This window comes from Sardina pilchardus, chromosome 2 (genome assembly GCF_963854185.1).
Source record: "Sardina pilchardus chromosome 2, fSarPil1.1, whole genome shotgun sequence".
NCBI classification, from domain to species: domain Eukaryota; kingdom Metazoa; phylum Chordata; class Actinopteri; order Clupeiformes; family Clupeidae; genus Sardina; species Sardina pilchardus.
The window spans coordinates 41,208,919-41,225,231 of NC_084995.1; the positions used below are offsets into that span (position 1 = coordinate 41,208,919).

At 42.2% G+C, this 16,313-nt stretch overlaps 2 protein-coding genes across 3 annotated transcripts; one reads left to right on the top strand and one right to left on the bottom strand.

The window, feature by feature from the left end:
* Window positions 1-542: 542 nt before the first annotated feature.
* Window positions 543-6,105, bottom strand: dapk3 (death-associated protein kinase 3). The gene is made up of 9 exons (XM_062530562.1): window positions 5,996-6,105; window positions 4,968-5,064; window positions 3,690-4,050; window positions 3,336-3,465; window positions 3,175-3,223; window positions 2,838-2,864; window positions 2,583-2,735; window positions 2,158-2,203; window positions 543-2,042 (listed from the first exon to the last, which is right to left on the bottom strand). The coding sequence occupies exons 2-9, from the start codon at window positions 5,027-5,029 to the stop codon at window positions 1,509-1,511; spliced, it is 1,362 nt and encodes a 453-aa protein (XP_062386546.1). The 5' UTR covers window positions 5,030-5,064; window positions 5,996-6,105; the 3' UTR covers window positions 543-1,508.
* A 2,288-nt stretch (window positions 6,106-8,393) lies between these two features.
* On the top strand, window positions 8,394-16,313 carry sppl2 (signal peptide peptidase-like 2). 2 transcript variants are annotated; one of them, XR_009938020.1, is made up of 15 exons: window positions 8,394-8,509; window positions 9,473-9,589; window positions 9,730-9,912; window positions 10,017-10,106; window positions 10,240-10,379; window positions 11,189-11,331; window positions 11,711-11,807; window positions 11,896-12,012; window positions 12,310-12,391; window positions 12,487-12,561; window positions 12,659-12,721; window positions 12,885-12,984; window positions 13,202-13,279; window positions 13,531-13,763; window positions 14,714-14,853. XR_009938020.1 is itself a non-coding variant. In XM_062530568.1 (15 exons), the coding sequence occupies exons 1-15, from the start codon at window positions 8,462-8,464 to the stop codon at window positions 14,882-14,884; spliced, it is 1,665 nt and encodes a 554-aa protein (XP_062386552.1). In that variant the 5' UTR covers window positions 8,394-8,461; the 3' UTR covers window positions 14,885-16,313. The 2 variants fall into 2 exon arrangements, 1 of the variants encoding a protein (XP_062386552.1); XM_062530568.1 differs by having other exon boundaries at window positions 13,531-13,691; window positions 14,714-16,313.

Sequence of the window (16,313 nt, forward strand, 5' to 3'; positions counted from 1 at the left end):
TTATCAAGGATACCACCCACTCAAACCATGGTCTTTTCACCCTACTTCCATCTGGCAGGTGATACAGGAGCCTGCACTCTGGCACCAGCAGGTTCAGGTACATCACTGCTGAACAAACCTACACCTCTGTTTACATGTTTACCCGATTACTTTTTACTTCTGCACTGTTTCATCAATGCCCTTGGACCCAAAACTGCACAATAGATTTATTTATTTTATACTCAAATACCTACCCATAAACCTGTGCAAAATACAAATGTATGTGTGTGTCTCTCTCTCTCTATATACATGTATAACCTTGTATTACATGTATATACATATTTATATTTATATAGAATGTCTATTCATACACTTGTGTACATAACTGTACATGATACTGTACTTAATCTGCACTTATTTAATGCTTCTTTTGCACTTCTGGTTGGATGTCAACTGCATTTCATTGACTTTGTACCTGTACTCTGCTAAATGACAATAAAGTTGAATCTAATCTAATCTAAATGTGAAGAACACATACCAAACCCACAAGTACATTTTTGTTTGTTTGTTTGTTTGTTTATTAGAACAAACATTCCTCCTGAACATTTAATGGGGAACTGAGCAAAAAAACATAATTTATACAGAATAATGCAGCTGGAGGTTATACACGTAACACTGCCATAGTACACTTTAAGTGCAAATGATACATTAAAAATATATTTATATATGATACTATATGTACATTATATAGGTGCAATCCTACATATGGAATGTCCTGCAAATAAGTAAAGAAATGAATGGAATGTTTCATGTGTTTGACAGCCAGTATAAAAGACAAGGCAATACCTTAATATACTCATCCAGCAGCTAGCTTAGTTAAGAGCATGCAGACATTTTGGTATATGTAGTAAGATTAAGCAGTTCTGCAACGTCTGCAGGAAACAGCCACATTCTCCTTTCTCTCCCCTTTAGTTGGTGTTAGAGAGAATGACGTGATTGTGGGAAGGCAAAGGGGTGTTTCAATTTATAACCGCAGTGCAACACTAGCAGTCAGTGTGTGGGGTGGCCTCTCATGTCCCCCTCCCTCCACCAACCCCCCCAAGTCACAGCTCAAAGCTCAAGAGCAACGCTTATATAAGGAATTGAACTAGTTTGACAATCTCATAAATGCACAGATAGACGAGTCGTAAGCAATTGCCAATGAAAATGTAGAAATGTAGAGTCTGGCCTTTGTACCCAGTACAAAAATACCTTCAACTTTGATTCAAATCAATGAACATTCACCTTATATTGCTTGTTTTCTCATATTGTGAGCTGCAGGAACATATACAAGGACATGGTTTGGGTGAGATGTTTCTACTGCAGAACGAAGTGCTGGACAAAGATACATTACAGCATCTGGTGTATATCCCACCACAGATCTACCATACCATATGCTTCCAAGAAAAGGAATGGTAAATACGCAACATTATGGACTTAAAGCAAACAAAAACAACAAAAAATAGGCACCCCATAAGTCCAGGTCGACCTCAGGCCATGCCAACTCCCTGGATGTTTTTGTCGGTGGTGATGGAGCGTACGAGCTCCTCCACCCAGCGCACCTCGGACGCCATCTGCTCGGCCAGCGCGTCGTAGCGGTTCTCCAGGCGTCCGAACTTGCGCTTGAGCGCGTTGGCGGACAGCATGGCGGCGCGGGCCTCCTCCTGGCTCTGCCGGCGCTGGGCCTGGGTGCGCTGCAGCTCCTGCCGGATGTGGCCCAGGTCGGCGGCGATGCTCTGGTTCTCCTCCTTGTACCAGCCCTCCTTCTCCTCGTAGATGGACAGCAGCGCGGCCACGTCCTCGCGGCACGAGCGCTGGTTGCGCTCCAGCTCGCGCAGGCCCTCCTCGGCCGCCGCGATCTCCTCCTGCACCTGCGAGAAGCGCTCGAAGTTCACGTAGGTGTTGTTGGGCGGCATGCTCGAGTGCGACTTGATGGTGTACTCCTTCAGACGCGTGGTCTTTAAGCGGCGGCGCTCGGGCTTGCGACCACTTTCCTCCGGTCGAACATTGCGTCTCTTGATGGCCTGAGTGCGGATGAAAAATACATAAAGGGTGAGTATGAGGGGGAATAATGTCTTAAAACACAAGTGAATTTAGAACACTTCATTGAGGATACACCGGGTGACCGAGCAGACTCACCTTGATCCAAGGGTGCTCAAGGCTGTCACCTATTGTCATTCTCTTCCTAAGAAAATTGGGGGGGTGGGGGGTGATGGGAATACATGGTAAGGCACATTTTTCCAAGACCATAATACATTTAACCTTGCCCTACTTTTAGAATGAACAAATCTACTATCGTGTTAATTCTCAATAATCTCTGTAGTTCAGAAAATATTTTAGGATTCTGTACATGGCAGCACTCATCTTGGTGGTTATATGGATTTAGGCTGCTTATTAATGTATTAAATAGTATTAATGTATAGTAACTATTTAATTAAGTAAATAACAAAAATAGCTATGGATATACTGTTGTACAGTAGATGGATGATGTCCCTTTAATCCCTTTCAGTTTCCCTTTCAGGCTAACGCGTTAATGTATTAGCATTAGCTGAGACTGTTCTCACTTGGGATCCTTGACAAGCAGCCGGCGAATGAAGTCCTTGGCAAGCTCACTAGTGTTGCTGAAGTATTCCTCATCAAAGTCGTAATTCACAGCAGAGATGTTGGTTAGTGTTTCTTGCTTCGTCTCACCAAGAAATGGAGAAGCCCCACTAAGCCTGCAGGGGAGAGTTGGTTCATCTATCACCATCTGTCACTCAATGTCAGTTCTTTACAAATCATTTTAAAGTAAAATGAAATATGTAGTCATAGATACTTACAATATATAAGTGATAACACCTATACTCCTGCAGACAAAAAAAAGACATTCGTATTAGAAAAATCTGATGATGCTTAAACTGGGCCAGTATTTTTTCTTACCATGGAGAAAGGACGTAGACCATACATGAGGCTGGGACAAGCCATTGTAAATAAATACAACTACCCATGACACAAAACTACCCTCACACACTTCCTCAATTGATATTATAGATTGCTACATTGTAACTACGCGTGGCTGCAAACAGTTTGTTGGAACAGATGACAGATTAGGTCAATACACCTCTACTGCTATCTGTTGATTTAACTTGATCACTTATCCTTTAAGTTGTTACTTACCACATGTCCGCCTCTAGTCCCAGAGGTTCATAGTTCACTATTTCTGGAGCTGTTAAAAAAGGTAAATGAAAAAGGAAAATTGATGAATGAACACTGATTATAACAAGCAGATTATTATTGTCTGAAGGAACCAATCAACGCCTGACTGGAGATAAACTCACCAACAAATTCTGGCGTTCCAAAGATATTCTTGAACTCATTTCCAGCTTTAATTTGATGTGCAATTCCAAAATCAATAAGTTTGATTCTAGGGTTTGGGACGTTTTTGTCCAACAGCATGATGTTTTCAGGCTGAAAGATAAAAATGATCCTGTGTGGTTAGACATACGTACAAGACTCTGATAGGGCAGCAGAAGTGACAGCCCAAAGGTACAGTATTTGATCTTGACAAAAGGCAGCTGATATTTCAGTTCAGCTGCAAATCAAAGACACCCTCTCTTCCCATCTCCAGAGGCAATGTTGCTGATTGAGTCTGAACACACTAGCAGTCATGTTGTGCGACCCAACGCTCTCACCTTCAGATCAAAGTGGGCGATCTGTTTAGAGTGCAGATAGTGCACCCCATCCAGGATCTGCTTCAGGAACTGTGTGGCCTCCTCCTCGGTCAGAGACTCTTTCTCCGCCAGGAAGTCAAAGAGCTCCCCACCAGAGACCAGCTCCAGGATGAGAATCACGTCGGTTTTGTTCTCAAAGATGTCATGGAGGGTGATGATGTTGCTGTGCTGGATCTCACGCAGGATGTTCACCTCACGCTCGATCTCCTCGCGGCTAACACCGCGACGGCTGGACGAGAGCCGCCGCTTTTTGATGAACTTGGCTGCAAACTCCTCTCCGGTGCTTTTCTCTCGGCATTTGCGAACAATAGCAAACTGGCCACTGAAATGAGAAATTAGTTATACAGAGAGTACTGACCAGAACACTGGTAAATAATGTTTGTGTGTGTGTGTGTGTGTGTGTGTGTGTGTGTGTGTGTGTGTGTGTGTGTGTGTGTGTGTGTGTGTGTGTATTTATTTATTCTATTATTATTCTATTACAAATCACATGTGTGAAGCTGGCTGCTCAAGTAAAACAAAAGGGATGAAATTAAAGTATTTACTATCTTTTTCTAATACCAATCACAACATGGTGAAAGACCATTTGACCTCTACAAAGGCCTGGTGTGTAATCTTGGTGTGCATGGAAAAGGATTTCATATGACAGAAACTAATGTTTCAAATGCTTGCCTGAACAGTACTGAATGTTCCCAAAGTAAATACCCTTTCCCTCACTGAGCACACTCACAATACGCTCAGCTGAGAGAGCACTCCAAGGCTTGAGCTGAGAAGCACTACATTGTACAGCAATGATGTCATACGTGCAGCAACATAGTGCGGTATAACTGCACTTCCATATATAGATAAGAAGTCAAGCCTTTATCCACACAGCAAGATGATGACTCGTTCTCTGTTCCAACACCATTTAGCTTCCCAAAGGCATAATGTAAACAATTACGAGTTCTTAATGTCTCGCGTAATGTAAACAATTACGAGTTGTTAATGTGAACCAGATTATGAGAAAGAGCAGATGACAGAAATACGTTTACAAATCCCTTGGGAAACAAAACAACACCTTCAGACAAAAAACAAGCGATAAGTGCCCCTTTAAAAAGCAGGGAGTAGAATCGTGCGCAGAGCACTAAAAGGAATTCATCTTCCTCTTCTTGTAATCATAGATTCAGAATTCTGAGGTATGCTCGTTTCTACACTTAATAAGTTTGTGATTTAATGTGTTACAGTAACTAAACATTGACTTACCTTCCCAACTCCTCTCCCATATCATAGAACACTTCAACATCCTCCTGTCTGAATCCAGCCATTGTTTGCTGACTGGGATAACAATCAGTCAAATATGCTGTACGTAAAGAAACGATTATATTTCTGATGTTGCAAGCACAAAAACATCACTTATAACATCAAGAGATACTCTTTGCAGTAATTCAAGTCAGCATATAAAAAACCTGACACCGACAGTCTAACGCTCACGTTATGCAGTACATTTCCGCCTATGACTCATTAATTAAACGATCAGGATACCAACACATGGATTTTATTTTCTCTTTTTTTTATGTTCCTTTATGTTTTCCCTGTACCCACAGGACAGTGATAGAATGCAGCGTACATGCCATTCGCATATACGTCATCTTCAGTTCGTAACAACATCCACGGACTTTTCATTCAGTTTATTCAGAATAAGCACATTATGTATTGCACATGATGCATTATATAGGCATTATATCGCATACGTTACTATTCAGATATTCAACAAGAATATAGGCTACTCCTATTACTCGAATATCTGGATTTCGTTGGCAAAAAGAGCTATGGTAGCTAACATAGCATAACGTTATCTACCTAGCCATGAGTACAGGAATTCCACTAGGAACGTTAACTAGCTAACCTATCGTAGGTAGATAAGAACCACATAACCCAGACAGACACATCAGAGACCCTAAGATTGTTTATGTTTCAAAAGCATAAGAAATTAGATATTTTGCGGTGACATAATTGGCAGATGCCGACTTCTGTATTAGTTCAAAAGTTTAGACAAGCTAAGTTTAACTGTAGCTACAGGGAAACCAGTTAGCCAGCTGACATATCCAAATCCCTATGCTGGCTAGCTAGCGAACTAGGCTATGCTAACTATCACAGTTTGTAGTTTCGAAGTAGATACTCTCTTGGTGTCTAACTTAACTAACCGAATAGACAATCTTCGCTATTCAACCTTTACACCGTTTCCTGAATCATTTCACGGAAAAGACATAATGTTAAATGCGAAAACTTACTTTGATCACCGTCTTGGCATTACTGTCTACTGTCTTGGAATATTTTCCGGTTGCTGGTGCAGTAGCCTACAGCACATTTAGGAGGAGGGCTTAGTGGTGATGACATCATATTGACTTCATTCTAGTGAGAACCTCGTTGCGGACATGACCATACTTGAACACAAAATTAGTGTTTCCCCAGGTGATCATCTACCTAGTTGATAAAATGCTCTGGGCATGTCTGCCAGTGCCGACTCTGTAAGCTATTACTCGAAATGTAATAGCCAGTCATTTACTTACAGATGAATCATTGTCTGTCCTTTGCAGAGAACATCTGTCAGTGGGGTGTTTACATCATCAGAGAGTGTTGCATCATGGATGTTACCTGACAATTATGTGGGGTTACCTAATGCACTAGGCATCTGGTTGTACAGTAGGACGACCAATGTCCTGGCTAATATGATGGAACTCACTGCTTTCTGCATATGGCCACTGAGTCAGAGTGCTTTTGAGTGTGCCACTCACAGATAACATTGCCTATGAACTAAACGGGCTTATGATGAAGAACATACACTTTTAGGCTTACAGATTTGGAATTGTAAGCTAGCAACTCAGAAAAAGGTAAGGGTGCAACAAAAGGCTGGAAAAGTTCTCTCTTCATTACGACACAGAGGCAGAGTCTCTCTGAGATTATGGGGCATTCATATTTCTGTATCAATGATGAATACCTGCACAGCTTTCAATGGAAAAAACATTAAGATTTGATCATCTATAACAGCTAGGTTCTCAACCTTTTTGGGACTAGGACACATCAAAGGTCAAACCAAAATGCCAAGGCACACTGACACTGATGGTTACTTTATCAACGTAGGTTTTGACATCAAGAAATGAAGATGGACAATTTCACCATAACAAACATCACAATCATCATTAAAAATCATTAAGAAAAGCAAGATAAACCATAAAATACCTATGTTAATTTGCCAAAAACGCTGTGCAGAACAGAATTGTCAAACAATAAAAACACATTATAATAATAAACATTGAAAATCATTAAGAAAAGTAAGACACAGAGAGAGAGAGAGAGAGAGAGAGAGAGAGAGAGAGAGAGAAAGAGAAGATATCTCATAAAAGACTAATGTAAATTTGTCTGATTACTGATTATGATGAAAGTCACAAACATTAGGCCATAAGAGCTGGGTGTTCATTCTCAAATGCCCATATTTTTTCCATTCACAAGCTGAACTGAGCTGAGCAGAATTATTCAATGTTTTGAGAGTCGCACCTCTCAGATTCGCTAGTTATGATGTTTTACAGCAGGCAGGTGAAGAAGTTGTTAAGTTCAGCAATTGCAATATATAACAACCGTAATGGGGAAAGCTGGAGATGGACCGGCAGTTCACATCATGAAATCAAACTGATAACGGTAGCCTTGTAAAGACGAGAATTTGGAGGAAAAAAATCGTAATTCTCTGACTGTTTAAAACTATTTTTAAAAGAAGCTGTGTCATTGATGAAGATGGCTAACCTAGCCTGTAAAACATACAGGGTTCCTCAAAAATTCCACAGTACACCTCACTGTACCTTGCAGCCTTCAGGTTGGGAACCACTGATCTGCAGTTGTATGATTCATTCAGAGAAATCCCATAAGGAACAGGGTCTGAAAAAAGATATAATATTGGTGGTCGTGACCTTTGTGGCCTCATGACTCTGCACTAAAACAGACCTGTTTCTGTAAATAAAATCGATGCATGAGCTCAGGGAAACCTACAGTTATCATTGTCAATGAATAAAGTTTGATGCTCCATCCACAAATCCTGATTAAAACTACCATGCATAGAAGAATAAGGCATGAGGTAGAAATGTTTCCTGAACTGGGCCTATACTGCATGCTGCTCATAGTAGGCCTATTACAGTATCGCCTAGAGGAGTTTTGCAGGGTTGAAAATGAAGAAACATAAACAAACAAAACAAAATAAAACAAAGCTGGACTCAATTTGGTACAAAGTCTGCAGGACAAGTCAGTGTCAAAACTGAATTCAAGAAGAGCACACCCCCTTGTTCCATATAGCCTACATTTTGTGCAGTTTTGTTGTAGCCCTGAAGTTTGATGTCAATGTGTGGCTCAGAGAAGAAAATCTAGGCATTAATTGGATTCCATTTGAGAAGTTGATCGGATCTACAGAATACCTTTCAGTAAACCTGCCATACTTCTACTAGTATTCGAGTAGGAGACAACAGATAGCCGAATGCAGACTAAATTGAATCATTTTTTAAAAAAATAGAGTAGAGTAGAGCAAATGATCTGCTCTACATTAATTTACCAAAATGATTGATAGGAAGGTATGCCACATGTCACAGCACAGATCAAGAGTATCTAACCAATGAAAGTTGTGCTGCAGAATGTGGGAGGGATTTTGGCGAAACAGCTGGTGGCATTGCTGTAAAATAGTGCGGTGGATGGGCTAAACAAAACAATCAGGCGTCATGAGGGTCCCGACCAGTGTGTTTTGGGCAGCTTTCTTTGTTAAACAGGTGAGATAGACAAGACGCGACATTTCAACTGACGTTAATCTTATGTTGAAGCTGTTGAATATCTTTATCGCTATTGGACCTCTGCTCGGTACAGTTTTCTATGAAATTCGGAGGTGTGCTAGTTAGCAAGCTACCTACCAGCACTGTTTAGCAGTATGCTAGCTAGCCTGCTACAAGCTTCACCGAATGAGGGCGCTGAGAATATTATGTGTTCATGCCCCCAGTCGGGCCCTGTTTCTACAAACACTTCCACCTCGCATTTGCCATGGAAATAGCTTATTGCTTCGTTTGTACTCTGGTATTGTCACCGCAGGTGCATAAATGTGAATGTGTATTGACCTCAAACCAAGAACTAAAAGCAGTTTCCTGGCACCACTGAACAGAAGCTGGAACAGTCTGTGACAAAATAAAGTTAACCTAGCCAGTTAGCTTGTTTTTTTTTTTTTTGTTTTTTTTTTGGTGTAACGCTAGCTGGTGGTAAAAGCTTTTACTGTCCATGGCAAAAGCCCTTCTAGCAATCAGAAATACTGGATGATTGAATCCGTAAAATAGTGGAGCTTACATTAAAGTAAACGTTACGGTATCACTTCCAATTCAGAAGTTCAGAAGTTAATATTGTCGTTACAGACAGATGTCACGCTGACACGCTCTATATCACGACGCTAGAAAGACCCCCTGTTTTGCATAATTCTTGTCTAGGTAGATTATGTTAAGGATATATAACTGTTCGACTAAGGTGTGCAACTATTTTAAATGTTATATCTCTTATAATAATATAAGGTATTACTGATTTCCCAATAACATCATCCCAGCATCCCTGTGTCATTATAGAAAACCCTAATGGTTATAATACACTAGTCCTGGCAGAAACTTTGCTTCTTGTCTTGTCAGTAAATCTTACTGACAAATATTTCTGTAGGCTTGTAGACACTGTAGTAAATTTGGTTGCTGGATGTTTTTCAGGCTCTGGGAGACTATGGCATGGCACACTTCAGTGATCAGGGGAAAAGCAAAGGCAAGGATTACTGTATATTTTACAATCCTCAGTGGGCACGCCTACCTCAAGATCTCAACAAAGCGGTGAGCTGATGAACATCTTGAAAGCTATCCCATTACTTTTTACCTCTTAGCTGTCCCCGGCCTACTAGGTTGCAATAGCATTTAATGAATCGATTCATACAATATGCTTTAACCACCACCTCTATTCTTTTGGACTTAAGTCGAGGTTGCAGATCTACGACCTGACTGGTTCGGTCCTCTGTTCGGCGTCGGATGTACCGGAGGGTGGCTTTCCCAACCGCATTCCCATGGTGCTTCGGGGAAACTGCACCTTTTATGAGAAGGTCCGACTGGCACAGATAAATGGTGCCAGGGGCATTCTCATTGTCAGCAAAGATAGGCTGGTTAGTAAAGTATAGCTTCTCTTTTTAAGACACCCACAAGTGTATACTCAGGGAACTGACTGGAGATTATGATGCCTTCATTAACCTTGATGAACACCCCACAGACACCTCCAGCAGGCAACAAAAGCCAGTATGAGGAGATCGACATTCCCGTTGCCCTCCTTAGCTTCACAGATATGCTGGATATCAGCAAGGTGAGTGGTGTACTACCTAACAGACCATACATTTACACACAGAGAGACAGACACACACATTAGAAGTCCATTGAAGTTATGTGTTCACACCTTTTGTTGTTGTTTTGAAATGGCTTCCTCCCTCCCATGACAGACCTTTGGCAAGGGTAGGGAGGTGGCCATGTACGCTCCAAGCGAGCCAGTGCTGGACTACAACATGGTGATCATCTTCCTGATGGCGGTGGGCACGGTCGCTGTCGGGGGATACTGGGCTGGCAGCAAGGACATTAAGAAGTAAGAATGCGCCCGTCACATGGCTCATCACTGACTGTGCATGTTTCCGCCTTCCCTGCCCTTTAGAGATGTGTGGTAGCTGCCCATTTCACCTGTTTTCAGCGAGAAGCGGAACACTCTAAACTCCACTTTAGGGGTTTCCTGATGCATCTGCACTGACCACTAGGCGATTGTTAGCCTGACGAGCCAGACCCACATCAAGATGTAGGGTCTGGGAACTCACCATAGGCAGGGCTCAATCGGAGGGGTGGGATAAACGGTTGTCTTTCAAATTCCCTCTCCACGCAATAGGATAGCGTTACTTACAACCAATCATCTTCAAGTTTTCCAGTCTTCAGGTTGCAGGATGGGGAATTCACGCTCAACGGTCGCAGCTTATGGTTGCAGGTCAATCGTCATTATGTTAAGCCCGCCCACTGACTCTGTACACTATGTGATTGGCCCTATAGAAGTTTAATCTTTCCAGCACGCAAACCAACGGGAGAGTTGCTAAACTACCCTGACAGCAAATTACATTTGCTGTCATTAGAGTGCGTCAAGATTTCTATGCTAGGCAATTGTATTGTTGTCATTAGTGTTTTTTTTTTTTGTTCAGATGATGATAGATGCCATTATATGATATGACGAAAGTGTCTGCTGAGTCCCCTGATGCAGTTCTTCAGTGTACACAATAATAGACTTGTGTTTGAGAGTGCTGAGGAATGAATGCTGACAAGTGTACAGGGCTTTAGATAAAAAACCGGAGCAGGTGGCATCGCAGTCTGAATCCCAATGCTGTGGTGTTTTATATTGTTTTCCCCTACGTGCAGACGTTACATGAAGCACAAGCGGGACGACAGCACAGAGAAGCAGGACGAGGAGACGGTGGATGTGACGCCCATCATGATCTGCGTGTTCGTGGTCATGTGCTGCACCATGCTGGTGCTTCTCTACTTCTTCTACGACCACCTGGGTACATACACACACACACACACACACACACACACACACACACACACACATACACACACACCACAAAGTGGTCTTCCTCCAAAGAACCAAGGGGGTGCCATGTAACTGTTTAGGGACACTTTAATGATAGGGACTTGCTGTACTCTCTATGTTGGTTTCTATTCAAAATGGCTTTTACAGCAAATCTTACAAGCCTTGTACTGCTGTCAAAAATCCAGTAGCAGACACTAACGTTGAAATTCTTCTGGAAGCTCATGAACCAGCAACATGTATATAAAAAGCATGAATCACTTAAAGAATAATCCAACATTGGGGAAAACTGAAGCAGATTGGGGTTATAAATATAGCAAACCAAGCTCTTCTCTTCCTTCTGTCTTCAGTGTATGTGATCATCGGCACATTCTGCATCGCCTCATCTGTCAGCCTCCATAGCTGCCTATGGCCATTTGTGCGCAGACTGCCGTTTGGAAAGTGCAGGTAGGGTGCTGTTTCTATACACACACTGGTCTTGTAACGGCTGATGCACTATTTTCCTGAATTGGGGATTTGTCTGCGTCTTGTCCAGGATACCAGAGAATAACTTGCCGTACTGCCACAAGCGGCCGCAGGTGCGCATGTTGCTGCTCACAGTTTTCTGTGTGGGCGTGAGTGCCACCTGGTGCGTCTTCCGCAATGAGGACCAGTGAGTACTGCCAGTTACAACCGCCCACAATATACACACACACACACACACACACACACATATACACATACACACACGCACACACACACATACACATATACACATACACACATACACACACGCACACACACACATACACATATACACATACACACACGCACACACACACATACACATATACACATACACATACACATACACACACACACACACACACACACACACACACCCCATGGGTTAAGCCCTTTGAGATTTCTCCCTGAAAGCCAGAATGTTAATGCCTGTTTTGTTCCATAGGTGGGCTTGGGTGCTTCAGGATGCCCTGGGAATCGCCTTTTGTCTGTCCATGCTGAAAACCATCAGATTGCCCACCTTCAAGGTGAGGCATTATGCTCGTTACACAACACTCTAACTGCCTTGTTTGATTCCACTTCGTAGAGCCCCCTACCTACTTGCTATTTCTTTTTGTTGCAGGCGTGTACGCTGCTGTTGGTGGTGTTGTTTGTTTATGATGTGTTCTTTGTATTTATAACTCCACTCTTAACCAAGGTACGTCACGTTGTGTTATGTTACTGCCAGGTCTATTGTTGGTCGGTGATGATGTGGAAAGCTCTTTGTTTACGTGTGCCATGTGGGTGTTTTTCAGAGTGGGGAGAGCATCATGGTAGAGGTGGCTGCTGGTCCAATTAACTCGTCCACTCATGAGAAGGTACTCGGAGGAAGTTCACAGAGGAATTGTATCATCTTAATGATCAGACAGACTTGTCCACATGTTCTCTCCAGTATATTGATTTGGTTTTTGCTGCTTTATTCATTATAATTGGCTGTTAATTAATGATTTTCTTTTGGTGTGTTTACCTTTTGCTTCATAGTTGCCGATGGTACTGAAAGTTCCAAGGCTGAACTCTTCTCCTCTAGCCCTGTGTGATAGGCCCTTCTCTCTCCTGGGCTTCGGTGATATCTTAGTTCCAGGTGACCAAACTTTGATTTTATCACTGGCGATTGGCACAATGTATTCACATGTTGACTTTTGGCTATTGAAGGTGCGGGATATATGTAGACAACTGCCATATTGGCATTACGAACTAACCCCGTGCATTTCTATGAAGGACTGTTTGGGTGCTGTGTCTTCTCATTTGAAAGTCTCTGGTAGACATTACTAATTTCTACTGTGTGTATTTCTTCCCAGGCCTTTTGGTAGCGTACTGCCATAGGTTTGACATTCTTATGCAGTCCTCACGGATCTACTTTGTAGCCTGCACCATAGGTAAGTGTACACAATGTACACAGCCCCCGTACTGAATACAACTGAACTGCAGTTTCTCAAATAGATCTATTACCCACGGGCCACTGTATGACTCAAAAAATCAGCAGGTGTGTGTTCTTTAGTATACTATGAACTAGTGCAGTGCACTAGAATATGCTTAACTGATGGTCTCTCTCTCTCTCTTTATTTCTCTCTCTCTCTCCCTCTCTCTCTCTCTCTCTCTCTCTTTTGCTCTCTCGGTTTCCTGTTAGGTTATGGCATTGGCCTCCTCATTACATTTGTGGCCCTGGCTCTAATGGAGATGGGCCAGCCTGCGTTGTTATACCTGGTGCCTTGCACTCTCCTCACCAGCCTGGCGGTGGCGCTGTGGCGCAGGGAGTTGCCTTTGTTCTGGACAGGAAGTGGATTTGTGGTGAATACCAGTTTGATATGAGTGCCTTCGGTCGGAAAATATCTAGTGTTATGTACAGTAACTATAATTAAAGTTGAGTAAAACCCCACCCACACATTCCACCTCCGCCTGTCAATCTCGCTGTCCTCTCCACTGTCCCCCCTCCTCCCCCTCTCATTCAGCGTGGGTGTTTTCTTGTCTCCTGTCCGCCCAGGGGTCTGTCTGTGAATGTTGTAGAGAGGGGAGTGTTAGACGCTCGGGCTTTTCCAGTTTCTGTCGATCTGTTTAAATCAAACCAAATCAAGTCCAAACAAATCAGCATGGCTGTTGCCCCTGTGTTACTTGAGGGATTAGTTCTAGTCTGTAGCCCTGCCTTATCCATTCTGATGTATTTTTTTTTTTACCTTCAAATAATGCAATATAATTGTACTTCAAATGATGTTGGGCAGATGCCTTTCCTGCTTTGATTTACTGATTGGGTTGTGCTTTATTGCTTTGAGTTGCTTGGGGATACCTCTACCGACAGAGAGATGCTCCGATAATGTACTAGCTGTGCATCTGTGGTTAACTATCAATGGCAAGCCAGGCAAAATTTGGTAGCTGAACTTACTGCGCCATAAATAGGGGGATATTATTTCTCTTTGGTTTGACAGTGAGTGTTTGTCATATGTCATCTTAGGCAACAAGTGTTATTTTTAGCCCAACAAACAGATTGGTAACAGGCTGAGGTGAAGACTAAATACATGGGCCTGTACTGTGAGTAATACACATTGCCACAAACCAGTTTGTTTTGTCTAATTGGGCTTGATTTCATCACTGTAGTTCTTATTTGGAGCCGCTTTGTCTCTGTCCAGTAGAGGTATTTCTGGTGTGTGTGTGCGTGTGTATGCGTGTGCGTGCGTGCGTGCGTGCGTGCGTGCACCTCCTGTCCTCATCCTGTTGTTTGTTTGGGGGGCGGGGGTGGGTGGTTGGGGTGGCTTTGGCCTAGTTTTCACGCTCTCCTCGATGTCTCAAGTCTGACTGAGACCTCCTTTCGTCCTCAGCCTCCCCCCATTGTCATGGCACCAATCAACTGCACTCAGACTGCAGGACCTTCCACCAAAGACGAGCCCCTGACCAATCCTGAGCCTCAGAGTCCCGGCGCCAACAATCAGAGCGAAGACCCGCCTCCCTTGCCTCCTCCTGCCGAGGACGAGGCCACCAAGTCGGAGTAATGACTCTTAGGATGCCAATTTGTTTCTTCTTTTTTTACAACATCGATATTAATGATATGAATCGTGGATCGAGGCAAAGGGGGAGTTCCTTCGTACCCATGGACATGCTGTGGCCAATCATCTTGGAGCGCTTGATGGGTCAGTGAGGAACAAGCGTACGCACAAAAATCATTGTGAAGAATTAGGCTGTCTCATTTAAGAAAAATAGATAATAATAAAAAACAGGTGAAGACCGGTCCACTCAAGCCTGTACTCACAACACATCATCGTTCTTCTGTTCCAACCCATGAGATGGACTAAGCAGACAGTGCAGTTGAACTGTGGACCACCGTACAGGAAGCAGCTAGTCATTTCTTATCGGATAAATATTTTAGGTTCTTCTCTGCTCTTGCTAGTCCTCTTGGCTGAAATACAGCAAACCATTACAAGTCTTTCAAAGAAATAAAAATGATAATAATAATAATTAAAAAAACAGGTTAAGAGTTAAATCCTTTAACTTATGGTGCTAAGAATGAAACAACCCAAAGGTCTTAGCTAACAGTAATGATGTTGCACATCATTTTCTTTTTTTTTTGTAACTTCTCGGTTTGGAGTTATGCATGCTGTGGTTTGTAACCACGTGCGACGGCACTATGTTTTTTTTTAGTTTGCTTTTATATACACATACTGTATAGTATACAAAGGTACAGAAATTTTACTCAATTGAAGTTGTAATTCATACATTGTAGAGTTTTTTTTTATATACATTTAGATGAGTAGACTGGCCTTGAGTGCTTGTAAGTGGCTTTGGAGTATTGCCTCATCAAACTTGAGTACTGTACTGAAGATGTGTTTTTTGTTGTTGTTTAATTTGACAAAGATGTATTTCTTTGACCCCAAGAAAGATCTGTGATGACATTTCAGTCAGATCATCCTGAATTATTATGTAACGACCGACAGGGTGCAAATGATTTCTGTGTTCAAATTGAATTTGAAAACAATTGTGTCCGTGATACTGAATGATTTAATGGCTGCATAAAAATGGTCCATCAAAAATGTTAGTTGAAGCTTGAGCCTTTCAGTTTGCCAACAGTTACTGAGTTACAGCTAGTTTAATGCTCATTCCATGTCAGTAGTTTACATTACAGTGTATGCTGGGTCACAATATGTATTTTATTGTTGAAAATCTGAACCTGTTACAGCCCTGCATTTGTCATTTCAGCTCTACTTAGGAAAGAAGTGGATCTATTGAGTAATTTAAAAATCATGAAGGTAAATCCTGAAATGGTTAAGAAAATTAGTTTTATTGAACAACAATGTTCAGTTGCTGGAGGTTGTCACACGCGGAGTGTGGAACCTGAGGTGTGTTTTTTTTCTTCTTTTTTTTAATTATTGTAATTTTTATCTGTTATGAATATCATACAATAAAGGAAGAGATACATTTCAACCA